The sequence below is a fragment of the Enhydra lutris genome, unplaced genomic scaffold, assembly GCF_002288905.1.
Source record: "Enhydra lutris kenyoni isolate GAN:26980312 unplaced genomic scaffold, ASM228890v2 scaffoldscaffold16, whole genome shotgun sequence".
NCBI lineage: Eukaryota > Metazoa > Chordata > Mammalia > Carnivora > Mustelidae > Enhydra > Enhydra lutris.
This window is the reverse complement of record NW_019154100.1, coordinates 31,944,001-31,968,155: the sequence shown is the minus strand read 5'-3', so window position 1 is coordinate 31,968,155 and position 24,155 is coordinate 31,944,001. Positions and strand designations below refer to the sequence as shown.

The window sequence follows — 24,155 nt, the reverse complement described above, 5'->3', positions numbered from 1 at the left end:
TCACGGTCCGCTGGCCGCGCGTTCCCGGGCCACGGAAGGGGCCCGCGAAGGGGGCGAGCGCGCGCCGCAGGGGCGGGGCGGGAGCGGCGAGCCGGGCGTCTCGCGGCCCGGCGGCTCCCGGGGGAGGAGTCTGGCTGTGGTCGGGCCCTGAGGAGCGTGCGGCGGCGCCCGCAGAGGACGCTGCTTTCCGCTCAGGACGGGCCGACAGAGGGAGGGCGCGAGGGGAAGCCGGAAGGAAGACGAGGCGGCGGCGTCAGGCTTCCTCGGGGGAGGCGGAGGCGAGACCCCGGCCCTGGCCTGGGCGGGAGGGCCACGCCCCCGCCGCCGCGCCCGAGGGGCCCAGTGTTTTCGGGGTCGCCGGCCGCACCGGATCCCAATCTTCCGGACCTGGGGACACGGGTGAGCAGGCGTCGCCAGCGCCGGGCGAGCGGGAGGGGCGAGCGGGGAGAGCCCGCGAAGACCTGTGGAGGAATTGGGGAAGGAGGGCAGCGGTGGGAGGGGGCTCGGCCCTTTGTGGCTCCGTGGGCGGGGGGGGGGGCAGGGGGCGGTGGCGGCATCTTTCAAATCCGAGACGTTTCCGCCGCGGGCGGGGGAGGGGCGCGGGCAGCCGGCGCCGCCCTCCGCACCCTGCGGCGGCCCCTCCGCAGCCCGGCGCCGGGCGGGTGTGTGGGGCTGGGGCGGCGGGGTGCGCCGCTCGCGGGGGCGTTTCCGGTCCCGGGCCCCCGGGCGGCGCCCTGGCCCGGGTTGGCGCCCGCCCTTGCCAAAATAAAGCTGTTTCCCTGCGAGATGGTGGGCCGGGGAAGGGCAAGCCCTTCCTTACATTTTTTTTTTTTTTTCTTTACCGGTGCATCTGAAGTAAGCAAGAGATGTGTAGATTGACGGAGAGCCCATTAGGATCTAACGATTTTTAAAAAGCAGAAGCTGCCCTTTGAAACAAAATTGTGTACGTGTTTACTTCAGACTGTGAAATCGTTAACTTATTTGAACTCGACCACCTCCCTCTCCCCATGAATTGACAAACCATTAAGTATAAGAATATCCCTTGGTTTGACTTGAAGCAGTTATTCTGAGTTAATGTCTTCCCCTCCCTCGCCCCCTCCGTCCCCCCCGCAGTTTAGCTATCGTAGGTCTTGTTTTACAGCGACCTCAAAGGGAGAGGAATGAATACACACTTTATGGGCTACAGACCCTTAGATTGTCCGTTACCTCTGGTCTCTTCACGTAAAAATGGAAAACCCAAAATGTAAAATGAACTTTAAAAGGGCATGTTCGTATATAGTGCTTATCTTCTATATCACTCAGCCTTATAAAAATGTAGGGTACAAGGCTGGTCACGTGTTGTTTATACATGAATCTGTACGTCTGGCTCACTGAGCATTCAGGCATTCAGAAACAAAACCTTATCAGCAATGTGGTGTGACCAAAATTGTGTTTTCTTCTGTTGAGGCAGCTAATAGGGTGGAATTTTTTTTTCTCCTTCCCTCTGAATTGTGAGTTTTTGCCTGAATTTGGGTAATAATGGACTTCAAATCTCTTGCGATTGTGACTTATTTTAGTTAGCCTTTGGTAACTTTTTTTTTTTTTTCCAGAAGGATTTTCTTTTCCCCTGACATAAAGTAAATTGAGAAGTCAAACCAGTCTTTTGTTTTCTTGTCTTGAAATGTGAAATTTTGCTGTTCTTTTCATCTGGCAGCTAACTAATGTTAAGCTTACTTCTTCACTTTCACCTTTCGTTGGTCTAAGTGCTAATTGAAACCCCTTTAGTTTGGGTACTGAAATCCTCAAGTCTGTGGGTAGACTGTATAGTACTATGACATTTCTGTTGAGCATCCCTTATAGTCCTCACTTTCCACGTAGTGCTGTTTCCTCTACACGGAGTTTTGTAGGAAGAGTTCAAGGTGTTGTAACTCTTCTCCCCTTTTTGTTTGCTGTTATAGGAAGTGTAAAGTCTGTTAACTTTATTCATGGGGCCTATGAGGAGGAGGGTGGGAATAGCTGTGTAATAGTTCCTAAGCCCACACAATTCTGTAGATTTTCTTTCTCCTAGTTAATGGAAATAATGAGCTATTCCATAAGAATCAAACATTGAACAGTGAATTCCTAGAAGTTTGAACGTAATCTGAAAAGCCAAAAGATTTTACACATTTATTTAGACGAGTTGTTTTTCTTATTGCCTAGCTTCCTAAGATTGGGGAAAAAGGATTTGTCCTACAGTCATAAAACACATGAATGAAAATGTCGAACTTCATTATATCTCAGTCTTAACGTTTTCAGTTTTGTGGAGTTTGAATAGAACAGGTAGTATTTGAGTATTAGAAATGACAGGTTGAGGTCACCTGGCTGGCTCATTTGGTTAAGCGACTGCCTTCCCTCAGGTCATGATCCTGGAGTCCTGGAATCCAGTTCTCCTATGGGGCTCCCTGCTCAGTGGGGAGTCTGCTTCTCTCTCTGATCTTCCCTCCCCATGCTCTGTCTCTCATTCTCTTTCTCAAATAAATAAATAAAATCTAAAAAAAAAAAAAAAATGAAATGACAGGTTGATTACAAGTAATTTTTTAAATATTTGAAGATTACACCTGATTCCCTTGCCAGGAATTTGCAGTACCTAGATTTCCTCAGTGTGAGAAGAAGGGATTGTTGTGGATTTGGAGAAAATGTAATTTAATGAGAGAAGCTTTTAAAATTCTTGGCTTTCTTTGCTCTACTTCCATACCTCTGACAAGTGGTGACATGTAGTAGCTTCCATGGTAGGCAAAGGATTCTAAATATTCCTCAGTTTACTTTTTTTTTCCCCCCCTTCGGAAGAAACTGAGAAACTTTAGTAGTCATAATCATTGTTAACTGACTGTACCCTTAATGACTACACCAGTATGTTTGAATATCTGGGAAATATTTTCTTCTGCTGTTGTGATTGAAAAAAATAATTGACTTGGTGGAAAATGAAATCCCAGTGAGAACGTTAAGGTCAGTTTTGCTTTGGTCTACATTTCTCTAGTTTTCTTAAGTCATTGCAGAGCTGAAGAAAGAACGAAAAGCAATATCCAAAATAAAAGGACATACTATAATCATAGGATTATTCTGTCACGGGTCTTGTATAATATTTTTATACCATCTCCTTTATGGTCTTGTATAATATTTTTGAAGTGAAATAACTTACTGATCATAATGTAGTACAGAAGCTTATACTTCTGATCTGAATTTACTTGATGGAGCCCTATAGAGTTTTCATTGTGGTCGGAAATGAAGAACATAGACCTGAGGTGTGATACTTGGTTAGAGTAGGGGAAGCTATACTGACATCCACCAAACTTGATAAATTCTTCAAAAGGCAAGGTGTTTGTTTTTTAATAGATGTTTGTCACAGCTCCAGAAAATTCTGTGTAGTGGTTCACCATCATTCTAAAGACAGAGTACTTTTCCAGACATTCTCAGCTGTCAGGGTGGTTTTGATAATTTGAAAGTAAACTTGCTGGCACCAATATTTTGTCCACCTTATGGAGAAACCTATCACTTCGTTAATACGAACAGTGTTTTACTTTGTCACTGGTGCTTTCTGTTTGTTTTGTTTTAGTTTGTTTAGTTTGTTTTGTTTTGTTTTGTTTTTGCACTGGCATCAGCCCTTTGAAGATTAGCCTTTGTTGAGCCAGTTTCATGATTTGTACCATCAAAATACTCCCTAAATCTTTGAATGTCTAAGATCCCTTTCATCCAGGGTAAAAAGAGAACTGTGTTTGAGTGCTGAGACCTTTTAACTGGGACGCCTGGACCCGGTACAGGTGTGGAGATTCAGGAGTTGGGAAAGTGCCACAAAAAGCCTAGCCAGTGAGTGCATTAGTAAGTGCAACTGTAGATGTTTATGTAGTAGTGTAATGTGTCAGGCACTGGTCCTAAGATCTTTATGAAATTCATTTAATCAACTCATTGAGAAGAGTTCCATTTTTATCTTCCATTTCACTGATTACCATACTGTGGCACAGAAAGGAACTAATTTACAAAAGGTTACACAACTAGTAAGTTGAAGAATTGGGCTTTCACGACTCCACAGCTCACGCTCTTAATTTTTTGGCAATAACTTGACATTCAGAATGCCTTGGATCCTTCCCAAGAAAAGTTCTCTATCTTCTGTGTTGGCGATTGTGGCACTGAAAGATGCAGCAGCATCTCAGTTAATAACGTGCAGTTGGGAAGCACTTCGTCCGGATGATGACCTACAGTCCGCTGCCCTTCCTCGATGTTGTTACTTCATCCTTTGTAGAATTTCTTTGCAGTCCTTGGCAACCTCCTTCTCCTCTTTTTATTTCATTTAACATACACAGCTCAGTTGATGGCAAATTAATCTCATTTTTACATTCAGCAGTTATTTAATACTTTATTCTTTCCTTGATCTTCCAGGTTTTGCCTGGTTAACATTGGAAAAGCTTGCTTTCCTTCTGTTTGTGTTTCTGTGGCTGCTCAGTGGGAGGGTACTACAAATGACACACCTGTGGGATAAAAAACTAGGTGTCAAAGTGAAATTAGACACCCCTCACCCCCAATAAAATCCACTGCCATCAACCTCTGAAATCTTTGTGTTTGGAGTTATTTTTTAAAATTTCAACTTTTTCATGCCTTTCTCCAGTTAATCTTGGTTTCTGCTCCTTTAATAACAATGTTCAGAATCTGTAAAATACATAGCTTATTGTTACTATTCTTTAATTGTGATTAGCAGTATTTACTTTGTGTAGATTTTCTTTGTAAATACAGTTTTGGGTATATTTTGACTTTTGAAGCCTGTGGACTTAAGCATCTTTTTTGTAATACTGTTATTTTACAGTCACATTGATTATTTGAGGAAAACCTGTTGGAATAAGTTCCCATAAGAGGTGTTTTTCAGATTTTTAAATAGAATTGTGTATGTTAATCTGGATTGTTGACTGATTTAATCCTGATCACCTAATAGCTGTGTTTGTTTCAAAGCTGTTTTATGTGGTAGAATTCACTCAATAGAGAAAAAAAGTATTAGAACCCCAATTTTTTCTTTTTCGTTTTTCTTTCAGTCAGAGTTTATAAAATTTCCTACTTCTATAGGTAGCCCTCAGATTTAAAAATCAGGTGGACTTTGTCCTCTAATGTTTTGCAGGAAGTCAGTGGGTGGAGAATAGAAGAAGGGATCTCGTCCTGTGTGTGGCATTCTGACTTTATTCAGTGCTGTTATTCTCTGCCATCAACCAGATCAGTAAAAGCCATTGAATTGAGCCCATAACTTAGAAAAAGAAGTTATAATACCCATAATTTTTATATAAAAGTTCATTGCACTTTATTAGATTCTGAATTTCATTATATTATGTTTGTACAACCCCCATTTAATTCTTACTCTGGTCAGCATTTTTCATTGTGGAATATGTTCTGATACTCTAATGACCAGCTTTAAAATACAGGATTTTAAAGCATATCTCTTGACACAAAAATTGTCTCGGACACATCGTGTGGTTCTCAAATGTATGCAGTTATTATTGTAGTTGATAAAATAGAAAATAGGTTGTGGTTCTGATTCTATAATATTTTTTCTCATTGTTTTTTCTTTATTTTTTTCAACAGATTATCTTGTAGAGGAATGTCCTTTATGTTTTTAACCTCAATAAAGGGTACTCACAGTACATAAAAGAGAAAGTGTTTCAGAAATCCACTGAACCTGCAGTAGGTGGAGAAAGCAGTTAGTTGTGTGATTAGGTAACAGTTCTTAAAATATTTTAGGTGAAAGTGGAATATATACAGGTTACATTAAGAATTACATTTAGGGGGGCGCCTGGGTGGCTCAGTGGGTTAAGCCACTGCCTTCGGCTCAGGTCATGATCTCAGGGTCCTGGGATCGAGTCCCGCATCGGGCTCTCTGCTCAGCGGGGAGCCTGCTTCCCTCTCTCTCTCTCTCTCTGCCTGCCTCTCTGTCTACTTGTGATCTCTCTCTGTCAAATAAATAAATAAAATCTTAAAAAAAAAAAAAAAAAAAGAATTACATTTAGGGACAGCTGGGTGGCTCAGTTGGTTAAGCAGCTGCCTTCTTCTCAGGTCATGATCCCAGTGTCCTGGGATCGAGTCCCGCATCGGGCTCCTTGCTCAGCAGGGAGCCTGCTTCTCCCTCTGCCTCTGCCTGCCATTCTGTCTGCCTGTGCTCGCTCTCTCTCCCTCTCTCTCTGACAAATAAATAAAATCTTTAAAAAAAAAAAAAAAGAATTACATTTAATTTGGGGCACCTGGGTGGCTCAGTGGGTTGGGCCTCTGCCTTCGGCTTGGGTCGTGATCTCGGGGTCCCGGGATCGAGCACCATGTTGGACTCTCTGCTCAGTGGGGAGCCTGCTTCTCCCTCTCTCTCTCCCTGCCTCTCTGCCTACTTGTGATTTCTGTCAAATAAATAAATAAAATCTTAAAAAAAAAAGAATTACATTTAATTCAGCTTTTAAGCATTTTAAGGCTTGTGCTTTTCTCCTGTTTTTGTGATCTAAAGGGTAAATACTCTTCTAGGAAAAACAACTTGAGCTATGCATTTTAATCACATACTCTTAATATTTGATCAAGAGGCAGTCTGAAGCAGAGATTGGTACATGTGGTCTGTAGCCTGTTTTTGGAAATAAGTTTTACTGAAACACAGTATGCCCGTTTGTTTATATACTGTCTTTTGCTGCTTTGGGGCTATACCAACAGAGTTAAGCATTTGGGACAGAGACTTTACAGCTTGCATATTCTTTAGAATATTTTGTCTTTGTGTAAGAGGAGAAAGTAGTATACCCTTTAAAAGTTTATTTTTCTAAATTAGATAATCATTGCGTATGTAAATTTAGAAGGCTTAAAAAAGGTCTTTAAGTTTTTCCGCTTTCTGTAGTGTGAACCACTGTTCGTATTGGAGCCAAGTGCTAGCTACCTCCTTTGCTCATTTTACTTGTATTGCAATTTTTTCTTATGATAGAGAATAAAATTTCTTATTCTTGTGTTATCAGAAGTTTGGAAATGAAATTTCAAGACAGCTAGGTTTGCTTATTTTTTAAGATTTTTTTTATTTGTCAGAGAGAGCACAAGCAGGGGGAGCAGCAGGCAGAGGGAGAAGCAGACTCCCGGCTGAACAGGGAGCCTGATGCAGGACTCCATCCCGGGACCTTGGGATCGTGACCTGAGCCGAAAGCAGACGCTTAACTGACTGAGCCACCCAGGTGTCCCAAGATCGATAGATTTTAAGAAAAACGTTATTTAGTTTTATCTTTTCCTCTATATTTTGCACTTTTTAGTTCTTAAAATTCCTTACTTTCTTAAAAAAAACTTTACATGACTTGTTTCACCTATTTGCTGCTGCCTTTTTAGCTTTTGTTTAGAATAGCTAGTTTTAAAACTTTTTAAATGATAATCATGGTTTGGGCTATAGTCTGTAGTAAGAATAAATGCATATGGTGTTTTGGGGCTCTAGTGGTTGGCAACTCTCAGTCTGAGTACTTAACAGTACAATGACCAGCACTTAATGAATACTCAGTAAACATTTGTTGAGTTAAACTTAAGCAGCCATTAATTTGTGATAAAAAATTAAATAATTTCTTGATTCCTGGGAATTAGTCTGTGGGTGCTAACTTCTGCAGATAACAGGATGTGTGACTTATTTTGAAGCTAATTTTAGGTATGACAGAATGGTATGTGACATAATACATTTATTAAAAAGGGAAAATTCATAAAATATGTCAAATCACTGATAATATAGTACAGACTATAAAATATTTTTAGGATATTGATTTCAAGTTTTGTTTTTGGGAGAGGAGGAATCTTGTTAGAGTAAATGGTTATGTTATGGACATTTGAGGGTTGTTAGTTGATGATTTTAAACTTTGCACCTTTTCACGTTTTTAGTTAATATATTTTGAAGTCTGTAGTCTCAAAAGTGACAGCTTTATTTTGAATTGTACTAGATACAGATCTGTTTAAATTATTAAACTTAATTACTTGATTTCTAAATTACTTACCTTTTCTGCCTCCTTTATTTTATTTTATTTTATTTTTTTTAAAGATTTTATTTATTTGACAGAGAGACCACGAGAGAGGGAACACAAGCAGGGGGACTTGAGAGGGAGAAGCAGGCTTCCCACTCAGCAGAGAGCCTGAGTGGGGCTCTTTCCCAGGACTCTGGGATCATGATCTGAGCCGAAGGCAGCCGCTTAATGACTAAGCCACTCAGGTGCCCCTCTGCCTATTTTAGTATTAAGATATTGTAAATAAAAATTACCTTATCAGGAAGAAAGTGAACCTTAGATTACAAAGGCCTGGGAAATAAGGGTGCATAAAGCAGTCATAATGAGGATTACATAAAGTTGGCTCACTGTAATTTTATAAAAGCAGACTTCACTTGTTTCAGTATGGTTTCCTGAGTATGATTTTAAAAACTCAGATCTAGTAAAACCCAGACATAACAAATGAGCCCTGAAAGAGTCACAGCAAGAAATCAAGTCCCTACAAAAAATCAGGTCATGTTATGAAGTTAAAGAAATGACCAGGGCGCCTGGGTGGCTCGGTGGGTTAAAGCCTCTGCCTTCGGCTCGGGTTGTGATCTCAGGGTCCTGGGATCGAGTCCTGCATCGGGGGTCTCTGCTCGGCGGGGAACCTGCTTCCTCCTTTCTCTGCCTTCCTCTCTGCCTACTTCTGATCTGTCTCTGTCAAAGAAATAAATAAAATCTTTAAAAAAAAAAAAAAAAAGATTTGGGACACCTGGGTGGCTCAGTTGGTTGGGCGGCTGCCTTCGGCTCAGGTCATGATCCCGGCGTCCTGGGATCGAGTCCCGCATCGGGCTCCTTGATCAGCGGGGAGCCTGCTTCTCCCTCTGCCTCTGCCTACCACTCTGTCTGCCTGTGCTCATGCTCTCTCTCTCTTTGACAAATAAATAAATAAAATCTTAAAAAAAAAAAAAAAGATTTTAAGAAATGACCAGAGGGAGAGGCTGTTCAGCTAATCTGCAAGGAATTCTGGGGTCTAGCAGTGTGATCCAAATCCATCTGGGCCCTGGCTACCAGTTCTTCTCACCTGGGGTAAATATGGATGAGGACAATTTTGGGTCTTGCAGCTAGGGTTAGGACTTCCCAGTTTATCAATGCATGCATTTCTGTAAGATAAATTTCTAGAGGTAGAATTGATAGATTGAGATACTGAACATTTACATTGCCAGATACTCTGCTTTCTGTAGTCATTCACTTGCAGTTCTGAAATTCAGAAAGCTCTTAAAATCAAGTTTGAAGAGAAAACTGACAAAACTCAACCTGAAGTAACATGAGGCTATTTCTAGTATTGTTTTCACACTGTTCGTATTTCTCACAGAAAAGATCGTAATATGTTCAGTTATGGAGTGCTGCACCAGATTTCTTGAGAACGTCCTGAAATACATGATATATATACCATATTACCTCTGTAAAACCTGAAAAATTCTAAATTCCAGAACATATCTAGCTCTAAGGGTTTTGAATAAGGGCATGTAGGTATGAATTGGCTTACACTCCTGTGTAAGAATACTCATTGTCCCACACCGTTACTAACACTGGATTTTGCATCATTGATAAGTGAAAATAGCCCATGATTTTAGGTATTATTAGCCTTAGAGGTTGTAGTAGTAGATGAGATTTATAGTGTAACTTCGAGATCTGGAAGAGCAAAGTCATTACCTTAAATGACCCAAAGTCTCACTCTGCCTTTGCACCTGTTTTAGTTACGTTTAGAATTAAGTTGGCTGGAAATTTGACAAGTGTATATCAAGTTAGCAATTTGTGTAATAGTATAGTTGGGCAGGAAGTACAATGTGATCTTTTTGACATATGGGAGATACTTTGTGAGAAAAAGTGTTAGTGGTTCCAATCACGGTAATATTTATAGGTTTCCTGTGAGTGGTACTTGATTTTTTGATTATGGGAACTAAGAGTTATCTAATTAGAGAAGAAGTGATAGTTTTTAGCTATTTATTAATTCTTTATGGGTTTTACCTCTTTTCCTGATTTGTAACTCCTTTGCCATATGTTGTAATTACTGATTTCCAAATAATTTAAATTTTATTTCAGCTGGAATTTCTTTTAATGAATGCTTTGCAATATAACATTTTTTCCTCTCAGGTGGTTAGTGAGTTGTTCCAACATTATTTGTTGAAATAAGGCAATCTTTCATTTTAAAATGCTAGAGTTTAGTCTGTCTAATTTCTTATATTTACTTGGGCTTATTGTAGATTTGTAATATATATATATATTTTGTAATATATTTTAATATTTGATAAGAATCATGAGGAAAAACTTGCCCTCCCTTTCCCTCAAATATCTTGGCAACTTCTGTGCATTCTTTTAGACGAATCTTTTGCAGATAGGATTTAGATTGGATTTGTCTTAAAGTTACACATTTTGGAGAGCGTTCATATTTGTATAATATGGAGTCTTCATATAGTAACACATGTCTCTCTATCATGTTTAGTTTAAAAAAGTTTTTTTCCCCAGTAAAATTGTATACTCAAAAAGATTTCTAGGATGGAACCACTGTGCAAAGATACATTGCATATACTTCCCTTACTGGACTGAACTACACATATAAAAAACATAGTGTATACTTTGGAAGTAAACTAATGGAATCTACTTACCATATAGTTTAAGTAATTTAAATTAAGTATAAAACCTTTGTAAGTACATTTAGACTATATCCTGAAAATAAGGTTCTCCATATAAGAGAAAGGGTTGTTGTTGTTTTTTTGGGTGTGTGTGTTTTTTTCCTCATAAATTATGGTCCTGTATTGCCACTAAACAACTACGAGATTTGGCTTTGCTGGTAATTTAAATTCTTTATTTTAAAATAATTAAAAAATATGTGCTTATTGATGTGCTCCTTATTTTCTAGAATGTTTATATTTTGAAGAAAAGACAAAAAGTTCATTTAAAACTGTAAATGTTAATTTTCTTCAGTCTTTTTTATTTTAAATCTAATAGACTTTAAAATGGCCCTTTTCTCATGGTTCATTTTAGTGTCTGTAGTTGAACTTCAAATAAATACAATTTCTATATAAATCTGCCTTTTAAGCACTGTATCCTAAAAATGTACTGGCCTGGATACTCTGACCTTTTTTTTTTTTTTTTTTTTTTTTTAGTTACTCCAGAGGATTCGCAGAACATAGGATGTTACTGCAAAATCTACCTCGTGTGTTACTCTCTTTAACTCATGAGCTGCACAATTGCAAATTTGAGCAAGACGGCTGCAGACTGTGTTGAAGAACTGAAGAACCTAATTAACACAGGATGACCTAGGAGTGATTCTAAGTGTATAACAAGATACTCACTAGTGAATGTGTCAGTCTTGATTCTGAATGCTGCAGATAACAGCAAGCAGAGTTTCTCCTTTTTTTATTTCTGAAGCATTCACTTGACCTTCCATCAGTGACTGACTTTTCCAATCTGTTCCAGGAGATATTAATGGAATACAGTCATGTCCACTCAAGACGAGAGGCAGATCAATACTGAATATGCTGTGTCCTTGTTGGAACAGTTAAAACTGTTTTATGAACAGCAGTTGTTTACTGACATAGTGTTAATTGTTGAGGGCACTGAATTCCCTTGTCATAAGATGGTTCTTGCAACATGTAGCTCTTATTTTAGGTAAGTACTTTAATCTTACTTGGTTTTTAATTTCAAATGTAGAATGTCAGCTTATTTTAATGTTTTAGGAGGAATTCTTTTAAACGTTTAAGTTAAAAAGAAAAGATGTCTTAATGTTTTACTTAACTTTTCTATCCCAGTGGTGTAGTGCTTGCCAGATCACTTCCTTGCATGGAAAAGACAAGTGAAAGAAGTTTTTACAAAGGTTTAAATGTAAGAAATTTGTTGAAATTAACTCAGGTGAAGTTTTAATTATGGGGAGGCAAAAAGATTGAAAGAGAAAGAAAAATTGAATAATTTTTATTTACCATTGAGATTTTAAAATACTACATTTAGAAAAGAGTAGTCATTGTTGATATAAGTAGGCTTGAGAATAACTTTTAGAGGATCAGTGTTGCTATTCAGATATGTTAAGGACTTTATTTCCTTAGGAAAAATGTTTTTTTCATTCTTGGTTATTGTTATCATTTATGATATTGGCCTTACCAGACTCCTTGCCAGATTTAAATAGTTAGTAATTAATAACATTGTTCTCTGTGCCTTAGAATTTAGAAGCTGATTATTTGTAATAGCAAATAAGTAAGTAAAGCATAACTTTACATTTTTATGATCTTCTGAAACTTTTAATCTTTTTTAGGTAGGTTTCTCTTTATTATGTGTTTTATGAGAGGAATAGAAGCAAAGGCATAGAAATTCTTTTGTGGTCTGCCCTTAGGTTGAATTTTTTTTAATATCTGAAAGGGACAGGGTGAATAAAGATGAGTTAAATGTGGACCAGTATAATCCTTTCACAGATATTAGTGGCCATAAAGTGGAGATCAGCAGTGAAAGTTAATTTCTGCTGTTCTTTAGTGACAACTGTAGACAGGATTTGATTTTTTAAGGTTAACATACATGAAGGTGTAGAAATGCTGCATTTCTTAATGTAACGTATCTCATGATTGCAGAAGCTGAGGCCCAAATGCTAATTACCTTTGCTGTGCCTGCAGTTGTTTCAGGTTAAACTGTGGAGTTTTCATGCAATTTCAGACACTGATTTTCTTAGAAAGCTTAGCATATTTGCAAACAGTGGTTCTAAAACTTGGTTGATCATCAGACTCCTCAAGTGCTTCTACAGAGATTCTTGGATTTCAAACCTAGAAATTCTGATTTAGTGGGTCTGGGTTAAAATTTCAGAATTTTTTATGCTTAAGAGCTTCCTAAATGATTGTGATAGTTTCTTCTTCTTCCTCCAATTTCTAGTACCATGTAACTAAGCCAATAGCTTAGTTACATGGTACTAGAAATTGGAGGTTATAGATTGAGTCAATACCTAGGCTTATTAGCTCTCCCCTTTTGAAGATTTTTGAGAGAGAGTGAAAACAAGCACTGGGGCGGGGTGAGAGGAGCAGAGAGAATCTCCAGCAGACTCCCTGCTGAGTGTGGAGCCCAATGCAGGGCTCGATCCCAGGACCATGATCTGAGCTAAAATTAAGAAAGATTCATCAGAGAAGTAAGAAGCAACAGTCCAGTACCATGCTGCTTAGGACAAGAGAGCTGGGGTGTCAGAAAACTGGAATCAAGGGCAACACACACCACAAAAGCAGTTAGGTAGTCACTGGTGTAGCTTAGAATGAGGAATAAGGACAACCTTTTCTCATTCTTTCTTTTTTATCCTCATTGAACTTTACCTCAGGTTGGTCATTGGGATTCTTGGGGTGCATTTTTGAGTGTTTTAGTCCCCCTCAGATAACTTACTCACCTTTAACACATGTCACTTTGTAAATAAATAATTCATAGCCTGTTGCATTAATGCTTGACCTTCTCCAGAGTTTCAGTAATATTTAAATACTTAACTGATTGTTGATTATTTCCTTACCTTAAAGGTATCCAAAATTTAACTCCCCCTTTTCCCAGGATTAACTTGACCTTGCAATTCCTTGACCTTAAAATTTTTCTCTCAATGACTAGCAGTATTTTTTCAGGCACTTAATTGGAAAATAAACACATAGCTTTATTTCCCTCTCTACTCTGTTCATTTCCTCTGTTCAGAAAAATCACTGGATCTTGATTCATTGTGATAGCTTTTGTATCCATTTCTGCCACCCTGGGGCAGGTTCTTCTTATTCCTGTTGTAGATTATTGCAGTAGACTCACAGTCTGTTTTCCTGTCTCCAGCCTTTGGCCCTTGAGGTCAGTAGAGTAGTAGTCCTTAGAATACATTTTATCCTGCTGATAAATCCAGGCATGAAACCCTTCAGTGTTCTCCACTGTAAGGAAAAGCTCAGACGCCTCCGTCTCTTTTTAAAAGCCCTGTGACCTGACTGCCACTCATCTTCCCAGCTTGCTTTCCAGTCTTCTGCATGAGCTCTTACATCCCTGGAAAAAACGGTCATGTTCTGCGGTGATTCACTAGTTTATCCATGTTGATGGCTTTCCTCATCTTGTCGTTGAGGAGCCTAAGCTAGGGCTATTGTGATACCCACTTTTGATCACATACAGATTTTTCTCTTGTATGCATGCAGTAATATTCTTCGCATTGTTCTTTTCATCTCTCACCTGTAGTGGGTGTTTTTTTTTTTTAAGATTTTATTTATTTATTTGACAGGCAGAGATCACAAGTAGGCGGAGAGGCACGTAGAGAGAGGAGGAAGCAGGCTCCCTGCTGAGCAGAGAGCCCAATGCGGGGGTTGATCCCAGGACGCTGGGATCATGACCTGAGCCAAAGGCAGAGGCTTTAACCCACGGAGCCACCCAGGCGCCCCAGTGGGTGTTCTACCTTTTCTCTACACCACCAGGTCCCTTTTTGGTGTAGTTTCCTGTGTATAATACTTTTAGGAAACTACCATGTATATTTTTAGGGAATCATTTGAGCGAATGACATTTTTAACAGATTTATTGAGTTATAATTTACATATCACAAAACCCACCCATTTTAAATGAATTTTAATATATTTACAGACATGCAGAACCATCTCTATCATCTAATTTGAAACATTTCACTCACCTTTGTGCCCCCTTACAGTCAGCCACCATTCTTACCCACAGTCCTGGGTAGCTTCTAATCTCTCTCCTGTCTCTATATTTGTTTTTGGGGGGGCTATTTCATATAAATGGAATCCTACAAGATGTGGTCTTTTGTGTTTGGCTTCTTTCTTTGAGCATGTGTTGGAGGTTCATCTATGTTGTAATACGCATCAACACTTAGTTCCTTTTTATTGCTGAATAGTATTCCATTGTATGAATATAAAGAGTAAATGAATTTTGATGTTTTCACTCAGAATGGCATAACAGAATAGTCTGATACATCTTTGGCACTGAATTATGCTTTTTTTTGCTGTCTCCCTCAACACTTTCCCTAGAACATGTTCTTCAGCAAATACTCTAAATAAACATCTGTGTTGTCTCGTTTCCTTTTTATGTCTATGTTGGTTTTACCTTAAACCCTTAAGCTTTGTTTTCTCTCTCTCTCTCTGGTAGGGCCATGTTCATGAGTGGACTCAGTGAAAGCAAACAGACACATGTGCACCTGAGGAATGTGGATGCAGCCACCTTACAGATAATAATCGCTTACGCATACACGGGTAACTTGGCAATAAATGACAGCACTGTAGAACAGCTTTATGAAACCGCTTGCTTCCTGCAGGTAAGTAGGTCTTCCTGTTATATACATAAACTGTAGTTTATGTATTCAAGAGACATTGTTTCATAAGTGTTGTGTTACATTGATATAATTTTCTTACTGCAGATTTTAGAAGGTAGGTTTTCTCTTTTTATTTTTTATTTATTTATTTATTTTTAAAGATTTTATTTATTCGACAGAGGAAGATCACAAGTAGGCAGAGAGGCAGGCAGAGAGAGAAGGAAGCAGGCTCCTTGCTGAGCAGAGAGCCCGATGCGGGGCTCGATCCCAGGACCCTGAGATCATGACCTGAGCCGAAGGCAGAGGCTTAACCCCCTGAGCCACCCAGGCGCTCCGGTTTTCTCTTTTTAAAATGTACAAGGGAGGGCGCCTGGCTGGCTCAGTTGGAAACACGGGCAGCTCTTGATGTCAGGGTCCTGGGTTTGGGCCCCATATTGGTGTAAAGATTCCTTAAATAAATAAATTTTAAAATAATGTATAAGGGAAAAACAATAGGATTTGATCAGCCAGTAAACTTCTTTAGTTTTATGATGGGAACTTAATTAAAAGATGGGTGAAAATTTCATACTGGTTTCACACTCTAATATACCTGAGAATATGGGTTTCAAGTAAAAATTAAAAAAAAATTTTTTTTTAGGATTTATTTATTTGACAGAGATCACAAGTAGGCAGAGAGGCAGGCAGAGAGAGAGGAAGGGAAGCAGGCTCCCTGCTGAGCAGAGAGCCCGATGCGGGGCTCGAGCCCAGGATCCTGAGATCATGACCTGAGCCGAAGGCAGAGGCTTTAACTCACTGAGCCACCCAGGCGCCCCTCAAGTAACAATAATTTTTAAAAGTACTTACTAAAATGTACTTATTAAATTTAAGCGCTTCAGGGGCTCATTGGGCTCTCTGCTCAGCAGGGAGTCTGCTTCCCTCTCTCTCTCTGCTTGCCTCTCTGCCTACTTGTGATCTTTGTCTGCCAAATAAATAAATAAAATCTTTTAAAAAAAACCCAAAACAAAACTGTAAGGGCTTCAATTTTTTTTTCCTAAAGCCAGAGATGTATTAATTTTTGATGGTATTACTTTTCACAGAAAATCTGAATTTTTTTAAAAAGGTTTTATTTATTTATTTGACAGAGATTACAAGGAGGCAGAGAGGCAGGCAGACAGACAGGAGGAAGCAGGCTCCCTGCTGAGCAGAGAGCCTGACGTGGGGCTTGATCCAGGATCCCCAGATATGACCTGAGCCTAAGGCAGAGGCTTAACCGACTGAGCCACTCAGGTGCCCCAAATCAGAAGATTTTTTTTTTTTTTTTAAGATTTTATTTATTTATTTGACAGAGATCACAAGCAGGCAGAGAGGCAGGCAGAGAGAGAGAGGAAGGGAAGCAGGCTCCCTGCTGAGCAGAGAGCCCGATGTGGGGCTCGATTCCAGGACCCTGAGACCATGACCTGAGCCGAAGGCAGAGGCTTAACCCACTGAGCCACCCAGGCGCCCCAAATATGAAGATTCTTATGGAAATTATCAGACTTTATTTTTAATAGCCATGTGACTATATTTGTGCTATTAAGGAGAACTATTTAAAAAAGTGATCATTGATCCATTTACAGATGAACTATTTTACTCTATTTTCCTCTCAACATTTAAAAAACATTTAAGAGGAATTTTAAAAAATATATTCTTCATTCCTTTCTCTTGTTTTGAAAGAACAGTTTGTACTTCAGAAACAGTTTCTCTGAGGGGAGAACCTTGACCCTAAAGATTGTTTTTGGGGAGAACAGGTCATGATACCTAATAGGTACTTCATAATGTGTGCTGCATTGAGTATGAATGACACTGAATGAAATTCTGGGAACCAGAACTCAGTCCATGTTTTTTTTTTTTTTTAAAGATTTTTATTTATTTATTTGACAGATCACAAGTAGGCAGAGAGGCAGGCAGAGAGAGAGGAGGAAGCAGGCTCCCCACTGAGCAGAGAGCCCAACACGGGGCTCGATCCCAGGACCCTGGGATCATGACCCGAGCCGAAGGCAGAGGCTTCAACCCACTGAGCCACCCAGGTGCCCCCAGTCCATGTTTTATAGTGTCCTGCTGTACTTAAAACTCGGGAAATTGAAGTCCATAGTAGCTTCCTGGTGCTTTAGAATTAAAGGCATTCATAACCCACTTCCAGACCTGAAAGGAGCAAATGCGTACAGTCTGCACGGTCTTTCCATAGTTTTTCAGTAACCTTTTTTAGAACCAGACGCTGAAATAAGGTATTTTTTAGAATTGCTAAAAAAAAAAGTTGAGGAATTTTAGGAAATTTGGGTTCCAGGGTACTTTATTACTGTAAATAGTGACACTGTTCCTTACAACTTTTTTCCTACCACGTTAATGAACTCTATATGCACATAGTTACCAAATGTAACACAGGACTCTCTTGGACTGGGCTGTCCTCTGACAAGAGGCTTTTGGTAACTACCAACATGACTTTCCATATTAACCACAGAGAATGATAATGTTTTTATATGCCTGCTACTATTCTAATGTTCTATCTAGGTTAGAGGTTGTGCTTTATCTACAGATATATAGATATCATCTAATCCTTATTATAATCATTGGTAAGGATCTCCCCATTGTATACTGGAGAAAGCTGAGGCTTAGAGGAGTAAACCTGCCTAATACTGCCTAAGTACTGACCATACAGTCTAAGCACCCTGACTTCTCACTGTAAACTATTTCTAGTTACCTTGCTGTGGTATTTTAAGTAGAGTAGGTAGCATTCCTGTTTCAGCTGAGATCTACTTTCCTTCTTAAGAAAAAAAAACAAATCTAGGAAACAGAACGGCTAAGGTGGGTTATTTAAATATAATTTATAACGGCATATTAATGTATTTATTCCTTTGGTGACATAATTTTTCTAGGTAAGAAAGGCAAATAAGTACTTAGTCATTGTGCCTGGTTTTCTTGTTCTATGGTACTGTCTTGTTCATGTTGAGGAAACCAGATTCTACTCAACAGTAATCATTTATAATAAATGATTATCATTTATCATTATAAATTTATGTACTGTGATTTACATTGTTTCCATTTGGTTTTTTTAATTACATATTTTTAAAGCCTAGAAAAGTACAGAACTTATGCATACATTTCCATACTTTTCCTTTAAGACCATTTATTGTTAAGAGCCTATTTTTAATGTTACACTGTTAGCTCCTAAATAGGATACTTAAGTAGGCCACTGGACAAGTAGTAGAAATGCAAAACTATTTTATTATTACTGGAAGGCATTATCTCTTTGCCCAAGCATACATATCTAAAAATAGAAACTGCAGTATAGGAATTTGATTAATAATACTTGGATTTAAAAGAAAACTTGCATTTTACATAAAAGTAAAATTTGTCTTTATCACCCCCCCATTTTAGGTAGAAGATGTATTACAGCGTTGTCGAGAATACTTAATTAAAAAAATAAATGCAGAGAATTGCGTGCGATTGTTGAGTTTTGCTGATCTGTTCAGTTGTGAGGAATTAAAACAAAGTGCTAAAAGAATGGTGGAGCACAAGTTCACTGCTGTGTATCACCAGGAAGCGTTCATGCAGCTGTCACATGACCTACTGATAGACATCCTCAGTAGTGACAATTTAAATGTTGAAAAGGAGGAGACGGTTCGCGAAGCTGCTATGCTGTGGCTAGAGTACAACACAGAATCACGATCCCAGTATTTGTCTTCAGTTCTTAGCCAAATCAGAATTGATGCACTTTCCGAAGTAACACAGAGAGCTTGGTTTCAAGGCCTGCCGCCCAATGACAAGTCTGTAGTGGTTCAAGGTCTGTATAAGTCTATGCCCAAGTTTTTCAAACCAAGACTTGGAATGACTAAAGAGGAGATGATGATTTTCATTGAAGCATCTTCAGAAAATCCTTGTAGTCTTTACTCTTCTGTCTGTTACAGCCCCCAAGCAGAAAAAGTTTACAAGCTGTGTAGCCCACCAGCCGATTTGCATAAGGTTGGGACTGTTGTAACTCCTGATAATGACATCTATATAGCAGGGGGTCAAGTTCCTCTGAAAAACACAAAAACAAATCACAGTAAAACAAGCAAACTTCAGACTGCCTTCAGAACTGTGAATTGCTTTTATTGGTTTGATGCACAGCAAAATACCTGGTTTCCAAAGACCCCGATGCTTTTTGTCCGTATAAAGCCATCTCTGGTTTGCTGTGAAGGCTATATCTATGCAATTGGAGGAGACAGTGTAGGTGGAGAACTCAATCGGAGGACCGTGGAAAGATACGATACTGAGAAGGATGAGTGGACAATGGTAAGCCCTCTGCCTTGTGCGTGGCAGTGGAGTGCGGCAGTTGTGGTTCACGACTGCATTTATGTGATGACGCTGAACCTCATGTACTGTTACTTTCCCAGGTCTGATTCATGGGTAGAAATGGCCATGAGACAGACTAGCAGGTCTTTTGCTTCGGCTGCGGCTTTTGGTGATAAAATTTTCTATATTGGAGGGTTGCACATTGCTACCAATTCTGGCATAAGGCTCCCCTCTGGCACTGTAGATGGGTCTTCAGTAACTGTGGAGATTTACGATGTGAACAAAAATGAGTGGAAAATGGCAGCCAACATCCCTGCTAAGAGGTACTCAGACCCCTGTGTTAGAGCTGTTGTGATCTCAAATTCTCTCTGTGTGTTTATGCGAGAAACCCACTTAAACGAGAGAGCTAAGTATGTCACCTACCAGTATGATCTGGAACTTGACCGGTGGTCTCTGCGGCAGCATATATCTGAGCGTGTACTGTGGGACTTAGGGAGAGATTTTCGGTGCACTGTGGGGAAACTGTATCCATCCTGCCTTGAAGAATCTCCATGGAAACCACCAACTTACCTTTTTTCACCGGATGGGACCGAGGAGTTTGAACTGGATGGAGAAATGGTTGCACTACCACCTGTATAGCCGGCGAGTTGAGGGAGTGCACGCCTGATGTCTGTGCTTTGTCATTTTCTTTGCTAAACAGGAGAGGCTATGAAAGGACTAAATATGAGTACATAAAAGTCTATCTTTGATAAATTTTATTTTTATGCCCTACTTAATATTTGCATCAGTATAATATATATCCGTGAGTCTTACAGAAAGATATGCTTCCGTAATATGAAATAGATTATCCAATAATTGAGAAACTTCTACGTGTATCATGAGAGCATAAGAATCTGGATTATCTAATAACATTGTTAGCCCTGTGTTATGTACAGTTCAAAAAGTTCACTTATTAAAGTAGTTTCCTGTTCCTAGTGTGGTATATCACAAATTGTGCCGAGGTTATTTTAGTATATGTATTTCATTCCCATGCTTCTGTTCTAAAGTCCTAGAATACTTTTTTTTTCAGTGTAATTAATTCCGCTGCGCTTGACACTAGTGTCCATGTTGGTACAGAAATGTTGTCAAAATCCTGTACTATAGTTGAGGAAGATCTTCCATTTTATGGTATTGCACAGGGAAAGCTATGACTGCAGGATCAGTCTAACTATACTATTAGGTGCATGTATTCTCTCTTCACTAACTTATACTTGTCTATCTAGAATACAGGTCTTCCAGTTAGCTGGTCATTTACCAGGTGTGGACTTAAGTTGCTGGGCTTGCACTAAGAATTGCTAGTCCCTCGTTGTGCGGGTCTGTGTGGAGCTTTAATCAGTAAATGCCTCCACTTGATTACATTAACATTGGCTCATGCATATAACTACCTGCTGCTGTTGTATTTCTCCATCTTAAAGATTTAGAGTGGGTTAACCAGGTCATTACATCCTAATTTAATAACAAGCATTACTGTAGAGTGACTGTGTATAGTTACCCATTAGCTGTCAGGGTGTGCGTGTGGTTTTTTTTAACCCGTTGTGTGCGTGTGTGGGGGGGTAGGAGTAGAAAGGTGAACTGTTCAGGAATTCTCTGCACTAGCCGTGCAGATGAGCAGGTAACTAGTGCTGCTCTGGCATTAATCCCAGGAACCACTAGCAGTAGCGGGGCGCCGCCAGTCTAACGTGAGCACAGGTGCTTCATGACAAACCTTACTAGCATGTTCAACTGCATCATGTTCTGGCACTGTATTTTGAATGACATTAATTTATTAAATAAATTGTATATATTCGATATCTGTTTTTCTTTTGTGATGGGAATGGTATAATGGTGTGCTTTTAGTTTTAATTTTGCTGGGTCAGTTTAGCTTGTTACAGGTGTTCCCCCCCCCCCCCCCAGAATTTAACATACCCATCCACCCATCCATCCTGCTTTCCCTTATTACTGTCTGATTTGGGCCTTACTGTATCAACATAAACTACACAGAAGAGACCATGCCTTTCAACCCTGGTCGGATTAGGATCCTCTGGAGTACTTTTAAATGCCTGAGCCTCCCCCGACCTGAAAGGGACCACAATTTCTGGTGGGTAGACCCATCAGGTAGCTTTCAAAGCACTCACTCAAGATGATTCTTTTGTGCAGTCCCGTTGAGAGCCGTTGAGTGAGGCCTTAAATAAGGATTGCAATAAGGATTTCCTTCTGGATGGCCAGTCTTCCTACAGCACATCTCAGTCATGTTCACAAACTGCCTCTCACTGCCTACTGAATAAAGTCCCCAATTCATGAGCACATTTAAGGCTCTCTGTAATTTGAGTTTAAATTATTTTCACAGCCTTATCTTACATTATTTTTCCATAAACCTTAACTCCTAATCAGGCTTTTCCTATACTCTGCTGCCTTTGCCTGTGCTACTGGTCTACTCACAATAGTCTTTTCGTTCCTATTCTGCTTGTAGCTGTCTTTCTGTATTTAAGACCTACTTGGGGGAGTTTTTATATGAATGCTTCCCTGATAATCCACCTCTTACCCTGTGCTGAATAGAGTCCCTTCTCACACATCTTTAGTGCCTTTCACCTTGATGTGTTGATTGTGCCAATCATTCTACTGGCACTCTCTGCTATAAAATGATCCATGTTTCTGAGAGTAGGAATTTTCTTACATACAGTTCCACCCCCCCCACAGTGTAGCATTGTTGGTGATAAAAATGAACAAAAGCTGGTCCTATAACGGCCTTATGTTTGAAATAGTCAAACCCAAAATATACCAATTTTTTTTATTCTCATTAGGAGTTCCACTAAAAGTCATCTTCTTTCTTCACTTAGCTCTCCATCCAGCTTAGATCCGTCCTCTTACTACTTCTGCCACTTTCTTGGCAAGATCCTAGACTCCTTTGTTTTACTGTCATTATTTTATAACTGTGTGGCCAAACCCAAATCTCAGCTGAATTCCGCTCAGTCTGCCTCTGACTGTGTTGGGCTGCTGAGCATGGCCACAGAACACCACATGGGGGCACAGGCTGGCGCCACTACAGGATTGGTGGTCCCCATCCTCAAAGGTCCTCAACAGGAGCAAGACACCCATTATTCAAGGCAATGTGAAACCTCCAGTCTTACAAAATCTTCACCTTCCCCCAACTCTACAAGCAGATTAGTTCACAGGAAAAAATGGAAAACCTCCTGAGCTGCATCACCTAATCTGTCTGTACCTGCCCCCACTACAAGTTCTTCCTCAGACTCCAAAAGAAAAGAAAAGAATCCAGGTCTGTACTAGAGACAACATCCTTTCCAAGCTCCTTACAAAGTCTGCTCTGTGGCTCCCAAACTGGCTTGTGCACCAGCATCCTGACAGGAACTGAAATACTCCCAGACTCTACCCAAACCTTGAACTTGAAGTAATCCTCCCTGAGTCTTACACAGCCATTGCGTTCCTTCACTATCTTCAACTTCTCTAAATGGGTCCTTTCCTTTCTTTAGATAGGACCAAACTTTTTTTTTAAACATCTTTCCATCCTCAACCCCCTTCTTTCTTTTCCCCTTCAAAAACTAATTCCTTGCTGTTACTGTCTTTTGACACTGCATCTCACCATTTACCAGTGAACCCATGTGAGATTGGTTTCTGCCATTATCATGCCACTGAAACTTCGTAAGTTCAGATTCCACTTTGTTTGCTGACACATACTACTACTTTAAACTGCTGAATACTTCATTTGAAAGACTCTAAACTTGATTTGTGACGTTACACCCCTCTGGTTTTTTCCCTTACCTCTGGGGCCTTTGCTCAGATGTAGATTTCACCTCTAAGCGGCTCTTAAATCTTGATCTTTATATTCACGTATCTTAAACAATGCTGTTTACTTCAATGACTTAAGTTGATTTTCTCCGGCCTAGATCTTCACCTGAGAGCCACATTTGGAATAGCTTGGTCACAAAACAAAGTGCCATTGACTAGGTGACTTATAAAGAACAGGAATTTCTCACAATTCCGGAAACTGGAAGTCTGAGATCAGGGTGCCAGCATGGCCCGGGTCTGGTGAGACCCTCTTCTGGGCCATAAAGGCTGCCGATTGTTTGTATCCTCACAGGGCAGAAAAAGATTGAGCACGCTCTCTGGCCTCTTACAAGGATACTAAGGAGATCATGAGGGCTCCATCCTCATGACCTAATTACTTTCCAATACCATCAGGTTGAGATTTAGAGTTTCAGCAAATGAATTTGGGGAATGGGGGGAGGGGACACAGTCCAGAAAAAATAATCCAACTTAAATGTCTCAATGTTAGCTCAAATTCAGCATGTCTTAAGATCTTTCCCCACTCCCAGCTCTCATGTGTATGGTTGAGGTTCCCTTAGTAAACAGCACTGTCATCCATCCTCCAGCTTAAGCAGAATCTTGGAAGTTAATTTGGCTTTTCCCTCCCTCTCACCTCTGTATCCTGTGAGTCACAAGGCCTTACAGTTTCCCTTAAAACATCTCTTGAACCTCTCCTCATTTCTAACACATTAATACAGAGGCCCTATCATCTCACCTGAAGAACTTAATTTCCTAAATCTCCTTTAAAAAAAAAACAAACCTGGGGCACCTGGGTGGCTCAGTGG

At 39.8% G+C, this 24,155-nt stretch overlaps 2 protein-coding genes across 3 annotated transcripts; one reads left to right on the top strand and one right to left on the bottom strand.

Annotated features, from left to right (window-relative positions):
* LOC111147293 (basic proline-rich protein-like) lies at positions 1-2,732 on the bottom strand. Its single transcript, XM_022503250.1, has 2 exons — positions 2,714-2,732; positions 1-779 (listed from the first exon to the last, which is right to left on the bottom strand). Exons 1-2 carry the CDS (start codon positions 2,730-2,732, stop codon positions 1-3), a joined length of 798 nt encoding a protein of 265 aa, XP_022358958.1.
* Positions 112-21,359, top strand: LOC111147267 (kelch repeat and BTB domain containing 2). Of its 2 annotated transcripts, none has more exons than XM_022503205.1 (5): positions 112-399; positions 11,114-11,284; positions 11,427-11,618; positions 15,078-15,243; positions 18,634-21,359. In XM_022503205.1, exons 3-5 carry the CDS (start codon positions 11,449-11,451, stop codon positions 20,167-20,169), a joined length of 1,872 nt encoding a protein of 623 aa, XP_022358913.1. In that variant the 5' UTR covers positions 112-399; positions 11,114-11,284; positions 11,427-11,448; the 3' UTR covers positions 20,170-21,359. The 2 variants fall into 2 exon arrangements, with proteins under 2 accessions (XP_022358913.1, XP_022358912.1); XM_022503204.1 differs by having other exon boundaries at positions 11,114-11,312.
* The last annotated feature ends 2,796 nt before the right edge of the window (positions 21,360-24,155 follow it).

Bases quoted from the DNA above. Each gene is read 5' to 3' on its own strand.
- LOC111147267 (XM_022503205.1), top strand. From the start codon at position 11,449: ATGTCCACTCAAGACGAGAGGCAGATCAATACTGAATATGCTGTGTCC. The intron at 11,619-15,077 runs GTAAGTACTTTA...TCTCTCTGGTAG, and splicing joins ACATGTAGCTCTTATTTTAG to GGCCATGTTCATGAGTGGAC. The intron at 15,244-18,633 runs GTAAGTAGGTCT...CCCCCATTTTAG, and splicing joins AAACCGCTTGCTTCCTGCAG to GTAGAAGATGTATTACAGCG.